The following is a 6619-nucleotide window of genomic DNA, read 5'->3' as shown; positions in this document are numbered from 1 at the left end:
CCCCGCCCAACAAGGAAGGAGGGGCCGGGGGCGGGGCAGACCCCACCAGCCTCCCTACCCCTCTCTGTGGGGCCAGCAGGTGCCTCGCTTCCTTACCAGGATCGCCAGGAAGACGGGGAAGCGCAGGATCCACCAGAAACCCATGTTGTCATTGCTGGTCCAGCACCTGCAAGGAGGGGCAGCTCACGTCCCGCCACCCCCAGCCTCCCACCCCCTAACGTCATGGGGATCTTGGAAAGGAAGGGAGATGGTCATAAATGACCCCCAGGGCAGTCTTGCTTCCCCCCCGCCCCCAGTGCTGTCCGGCTACTCCCCACAGACCCTACCCAGCACCTTGTGGCCCGGAGGGCGGGGGGCGGGGCGAGCCTCTGGTCCATCCTGTGGTCGGCTCATACTCACTGGATGTTCTCAAACAGACACTTGACCACGGCCCAGGGGATGACGAAGAACATGGGGGCGCCTGCGGGGACAGCGCAGCTGCGGTCCGGTGGCCCCTGACCGCCAGCCCCCCACCGCGCCCGCCGACTCACCCCAGCCGATGCCCACGTAGAGGGCGAAGCAGCTCCTCTCCGGGAAGGCGGCGAGGCCCAGCAGGCCATGCAGGTACACGCCCTCCACCAGCAGCCAGCAGTAGTTGGCCACGACGCCGTACTGCATGAACACGGCGGCCACCCGGCAGCCGGCCACCGCCTGGCCGCAGGGGCAGCGTGAGCTCAGCTCACAGGCCGTCTGCCGCCCTGGGGCCGGGGTCTGGAGGCCAGGTGTGGGTGCTCACCCCGTCACTCAGCCACACGCTCATGCTGAGGTCGTCCCCGACCTTCTGGCTGTAGCGTGTCTCGAGCAGCGCGTCGATGACCAGCACGGAACTGGCCCTGAGCACGAAGGACGCGAACAGGTTGGCATGGATGTAGTTTCGGGTGCAGTGCAGCTTGCTGCGGGGACAGGGAGTCAGGGCCTGCCCGCCGCCCAGCCCGCCGTCCTGCCCGCCGCGGGGGCCCGTGCGGGGGTGGGCGGGCATACCTGAGGCCCAGCAGGATAGCTAGGGCCAGGAGCAGGGCCCCCAGGGAGAGCGAGTACCCCACCGTGTACATCACCCGGAACGCGCCGTACAGCTTGGCCACCTCCTTCTGCAAAGTGCCGGGTCTGTTCAGGGCCGAGGAGCCCCTGCACCCGTCCCCCAGCCCCTGGCTCCTGCCGCCCCTGCCGTGGGCTCACCTGGACCTCAATCTCGTGGTCGTCTATCTGGCACTGCGAAGCGTTGCGCCACGACTGCCCGCCGGGCCCGCGCACCCACTGCCCGTCCGGCCCACACTTCTTGAAGACAAGGCGGTGCTGCACTGCACGGCCAGGCTCTGGTCGGCACCCGACCCGCAGCCCGGGCCCCTCCGCCACCCCCCACGTCCCCTCTGTGGTTACCTTTGTGGTGCCAAGGCAAGTACCAGGGGCAGGACGTGTTGGCCGTGGTGTTGGGAGGGGTGTCTGGCCAACAGGAGTACTTGTCGAAGGTTCTATTACAGACTAGCTCTGTAAGGCAGGGCACGGCTGGGCTCCTCTGAGAAGCCCCCGAGCGTCCTCCTCTGCTCCCCAGCATGTACTCTCCCCCAGATCTCCCCAGATGCCCCCCGGCCACCTCCCCTTGCACACCTCAGGTCTCCAGCGTGCCCCAAACCCACCTGGGCTCGTCCCTGCTCCCAGTGCCCCCCTTGCAGTGCCCCCTTCTCTGGGCATGGAACCCCTATCAAGTGGCTTCCGTCCACGGTCCGGCACAAACTCTGTGGCTCAAACCCCCTCCTTCCGTCTGCCCCGCACAGGCCCTCTGTCGATCGGACAATGGCCCTCGGCCTCCTGGCTGCTACGCCTATCCTAGTCTCTTGCTGCACCATAAGTGGCCCTCAGAACTCGTACAGAAGGGGGTGCCCCCGTCCCTGCTTGAGCCCTCCCCATGATGGTGCATCTCCCTACCCTGCCCAGGCCTTGTGTGATCTGGTCACTTCCATGGGCTGCCTCCCCACCACACTTTCTGCCCACTGGCCTGGAGTTCCACGGGAGCAAAGACAGTGCCCCTGGGACCAGCAGTGTGTGTGGGGGGGCCAAGCACCCAGTTCTGAGGCGATTCTAGCATTTCTGTTCTGTCCTGGTATGTGGCCTCGGAGAAGTCCCTGACTGGCCTCTTCGTGGCTCCCCCATAAATGCGGGGGTAGGGACGGGTGGGGGACAGGGCCTTGCCGGGACGTGAGCTCGGTAGTTGCTGGCCAGCCGAGCCCTGGACCTGGGCGGGCGGCTGGGGGCTCACCAGTGGGGGGGGGCAGCAGGCTCAGGTTGTAGAGACACTGGTCACCGTAGAGCTTCCATCTCTCAAACAGGAAGTCCGTCACCTGGGCAGAAGGGGCCTGCAGCTGGGGACAGATGAAAGGACAGGTGGGACAGAGCCGCGTCAGCAGGAGGGGCTGGAGGGGGACCGGGCAGGCGCGCTCACCTGGCAGGCCAGCAGCAGCAGCAGCAGCAGGACGCGGCGGGGGCGGGGGCGGTGTGGCCGGGTGAGGGGCATGCCTCTGAGCAGCCACCCCCCACATCTGGCTGGGGCTACACAGCTGGGGCAAAGGGGTCCTTGTGGTCACACACACTCCTCTGGGGACTTCCGGTCAGACCACAGGGTCTGTGGAGGGACCCCCCACAAGTGAGGAGGCCCAGCCGGGCTCTGATGCTTCCCTAAAACCGCTCCCTGGAGCCTCCGGTCCTATTGAGGAAGTGGGAGCTGGGAGGGAGAAGACACCAGCAGCAGCTGCTCTTCGCCAGTGACGGGGCGGGGGGCCGGCCCTGTGCTGGGGGTGCGGCCCAGGGTCCCAGCCCATGCGTCTTCCCCGGGCGGAGCTGGGTTTCCCATGGCTGGCGTGGCTGTCTCTCTCGCAGCTCCGACAGCCCCAGAGCCCCACCCCAGCGTGCTGGTGGCACTGACCACCCTTACGCTCCCTAGCTACCCACCTCCTCCCTCCAGCCCTTGCCATCCCCCCCCACCTATTCTTAGCCCCTGGGAAAGGCAGCTTGCCAGGCCGGGGTGGAATGCCAGCGCCATCCATCACAGTGCCGTGGTTATCAAGGTGGCCCCAGGCCAGCTCCCAGCCTTGCCCAGGGGACCAGGAGTGCAGGGCCCGTGCTCAGGATGGTCCCGTCAGATGCAGCCCCCTTCCCAGGGCCGGGGTATCTAGGTGCACCCTCTGGGCCCCACGCAAGGCTCAGGCCTGGCTTCTTGGGTCCCCCTGGGGCACGTTCCTTTGACAGCATTAGTGCAGGCTGTCAGGGGCCCAGGCGCGGGACCCCTGCCCTGGCCGTGCCGGTGGGAGGGCTGCCGTGGGCCTGGCCCAAGTCTGAGTGGAGATGAAGGGCAGCAGAGCCCTATCAATTCTCCTTTCTGGCTTTTTCTGACTCGGGCTGAATTCCATGCAGGCAGCAGGGAGGGGCCATTGAGGGCCTGGGTGTGGGCCCCATAGGAGTGACTTGTGTGAGCCCTCCAGGCCTGTGGATAGGCCCTTCTCTGGGCGCCCTGGCAAGCAGTGAGCAAGGGAGGGATGGAAGTATGGATGGATGGACGGACGGACGGACAGACGGATGGACAACCGGTAGGCTGGAAGACAGTGAGTGGCCAGGGGTAAGGGGGGGCAGTACGGGGTGTGGGCAGGTGGAGGGTTTCAGCCTCCTCCCATCAGGGTCCAGCTGGGCCCTTGTGGGGCCAGCTCAACCTAGGGCTCCCCTGAGATTCACCTGTCACCCGTAAGGGGACCCTGAGACACAACCATGCAGGGTGAGCTCAGTGATCCGGGCGGGCACCTAGGTCACAGCCTGTCGTGGGGTTCCTGACCCGGCCCTTGGTCATGGGTGCGGGCCAGGCCTGGTGGAGGCCTCACCCAACAGTCACTGGTCCCCAGGCCCTGGGCCAGGTGAGGAATCACCCCGGCTGCAGTCTCAGGAGAAGAGGAGCCACAGTACGGAGGACTCTTCTGGCAGAAGTCAGGCAGGTGGAGAATGAGGGGTGGTTCAGCTCTCTCCAGCTCTGGGGTCACCCAAGGGGATTTATCTCCTGATTCTCATCAGACAGCCCTGTCTGCTGCCCTGCCCCTTGCTCAGCCAGGCCACTGAGCTGGGCGGGTAAGGAACAGCCAGGAACCAGCCTCTTGCGGGCTCTGCCCAAGTGCTGCAGGGAGAGGAGAGGTGGGCGGGCAGGCTCAGGGGCGCAGGGGGGCAAGGAGGGGGACAGTGGCAACGGCTGGCTGGGGACATGGGGAGGAAGGACACGGCCCAGTAAGATGTTCCCTGCCCATGTGCCCTGCAGGGACTGACCAGCGAGGAGCTCCAGGACCACATGGCCGCCCCTCCGCTAACCCACCTTGCTGACTTTGGGCTGTGCAAGGCTGAGGGCCTTCGGGTTCAGCCTGTGGCACCGGATGTGAGGCTGGTCCCCCAGGAGCGGGCGCACGTGCCAGCCCCTTTCTGGTCCTGAGACCAAGGGTACATGATTTCACTTTTCAGAGCCTCCGTTCCTCCTACTTGGGCGGGGGGGGGGNGAGGCAATGAGCTTGGCCACCTGAAGAGGAGGGTGGACTGTTTTCCAGGCGCCTCCTTCCTCTGAGCCCCGGGAATGAACCAGTAAACCAGGCGCTTTGGTGGTCAGAGGCACGGGCGTGCGCTCCCGCTCCTGGGGGCCTCCCGCCTGCCGCCCCTGCGCCCCAGAGCTCCAGCGTTTCCACCTTATTACCCTTGCTGGAGCCAGTGTGGTGGGGCGTGGCCTGCGGGACCGAGCCTCCTTCCTTCATGGACGACGTGCCCGCTCCCTCCCAGGTCCTGGACTGTCCCAACACAAAGAGCAGCTCAGCTTTGGACATGTGGGCAGGGGTTCCGGTGGAGAGACAGAGTCAGGGGTCTCCAGGCTAGCCGGGCGAACACACCACGCGTAGGTGCCCAGAGCCCCGCCGGTGTCCCACCAGTTTCCACTGGGGATTGCTGAGGGACTCCCAGACCTGGAGCTGGAGGAGGGGCCCCCAGNGGGCTGGCTGGCAGGCAGTTGCCTAGCCCCAAGCCGGGCGAACACACCACGCGTAGGTGCCCAGAGCCCCGCCGGTGTCCCACCAGTTTCCACTGGGGATTGCTGAGGGACTCCCAGACCTGGAGCTGGAGGAGGGGCCCCCAGAATGGCTGGACGGCCCATCAAACAGGCAAGGCTGCAGTGCTTACCCCCTGCTCTTGCCACGATCCGAATGGGTGGGGTTGAGGGTTCCCAGCCTCAGATGGGTCTGAGCTGGTGGTGGGGGGCGGTTTTTGTGAAACCAGAGCAAGTAGCAGGAAGGTCATGGCCCCAGGGCAGGATCAGGGGCCAAAGGCTGTTGACAGAGACTGGTTCCTGCTTCCTCCCCACCCCCGTGGGGCGGGGCTGACCTGGATGCCAGCCAGGGCGCAACTCCCCCACCAACCCTCATACCCCGGCACAGAAGGACCTAGAGACAGCGAGGGCCGGTCCTCGGAAGATGCGGGTGCCCAGACGTCAGGGCGTCAGGCAGTTCAGGGTGGGGACAGATACCCCGTGGCCCAGAAGTGGGAGTGGAGACCACTGGAGAGGTGAGAGCAGGGCAGGGCAGTGACCCGACCTCCCTGCGGGTCAAAGTGACAACTGTGGGTCCCGCAGAAGGGCGGACCAGGTGGACTCCCCCTCCCAGGGACACCCGGTGGAACAGACGCTGCTGGGGGAGCCCTGGGGAGTTGGGGCCCTCCAAAGGGGACAGGCAAGGCTGCCGAGGCCCCTACGCCTCCGGGGTGTCTCCACAGTGCTGCATGTGCGCCCCTTGGGGAGGGGCCATCAGGGCGGGTGCTGGTCGAGGAGCGGACAGCTGACTGGGGCAGCAGGACAGAGCGCCTGGCAGCCCAGCCACCTTCCCCAGGGAGGGGAGGGCAGGGGAAGCACTGAGACCCCAGCCTGCCCGACGGCGCGGGACCTGGTTGACCGTCTGAGCTGGAAGGGTGCGTCCAGGGATTGGGAAGACAGGTGTCCGACAGGGGTGAGGACGGCAACACCCAGGCCCCGAGACTGCCCTGCCGGGCCCACGACAGGGGTCCGCCCGCTGCCTATTCCGAGGGCCCTGGCCGCGCCCGCCCACCCATCTGTCCCGACCCGCTCACCGTGTGCCGCTCGGGCTCCTGCTCCAGCTCCGGCTCCGGCCCTGGCTCCTCTGTGCCCTCCGTGCGCTCGGGTCGGCGCCAGCTCCGCGCCCGCGCCAGCCGCGCGCAAACTTTCCGGCGGCGACGCTGGGTGGCGGTGGCGGCGGAGGCGGAGGGGCGGGGGCGGGAGCGGCCCCAGGAGGTGGCGGGAGGAGAGCGGCAGCCAAGGGTCCCCGCCCGCCCCTCCGCACAGCGCTCCCGGACGCGCCCGGAGCCCCGTCCCCAGATTCCTGCCTGCAGATTCCTGCCCTGTGGCCCTCAACCCCGCAGACACCCAGCCCTAGAGCTCGTAGGCAGACCCCCGCCGGGTAGACCCCCACCCCTTGGAACAGGCTGCAGACAGGGTCGCAACCAGTCCGCAGCTCCCCCCACGGGGACAGCACAGAGGGGGACCGTGGAGGGCATGTGGCTGGGG

At 67.1% G+C, this 6619-nt stretch overlaps 1 protein-coding gene across 11 annotated transcripts in view; it reads right to left on the bottom strand.

Moving 5' to 3' along the window:
- Positions 1-6525, bottom strand: part of GCGR (glucagon receptor) — an 8283-nt gene extending 1758 nt beyond the window's left edge. Inside the window, exons 1-12 of one of the 11 annotated variants that reach the window (XM_034641069.1) lie at positions 6166-6523; positions 5227-5640; positions 4751-4841; positions 2477-4491; positions 2294-2396; positions 1417-1524; positions 1216-1337; positions 1021-1127; positions 776-932; positions 531-690; positions 400-460; positions 97-166 (exon numbers count right to left, since the gene is read on the bottom strand). In XM_034641069.1, coding sequence (XP_034496960.1) covers positions 97-166; positions 400-460; positions 531-690; positions 776-932; positions 1021-1127; positions 1216-1337; positions 1417-1524; positions 2294-2396; positions 2477-2548 — 960 coding nt within the window. In that variant the 5' untranslated portion in view covers positions 2549-4491; positions 4751-4841; positions 5227-5640; positions 6166-6523. The other 10 variants (XM_034641071.1, XM_034641079.1, XM_034641078.1 and 7 more) reach the window with 10 other exon arrangements.
- Positions 6526-6619: the final 94 nt, after the last annotated feature.

The sequence above is a fragment of the Ailuropoda melanoleuca genome, chromosome 13 (genome assembly GCF_002007445.2).
Source record: "Ailuropoda melanoleuca isolate Jingjing chromosome 13, ASM200744v2, whole genome shotgun sequence".
Lineage (NCBI taxonomy): Eukaryota > Metazoa > Chordata > Mammalia > Carnivora > Ursidae > Ailuropoda > Ailuropoda melanoleuca.
This window is presented reverse-complemented; position numbering and strand designations above follow the sequence as displayed.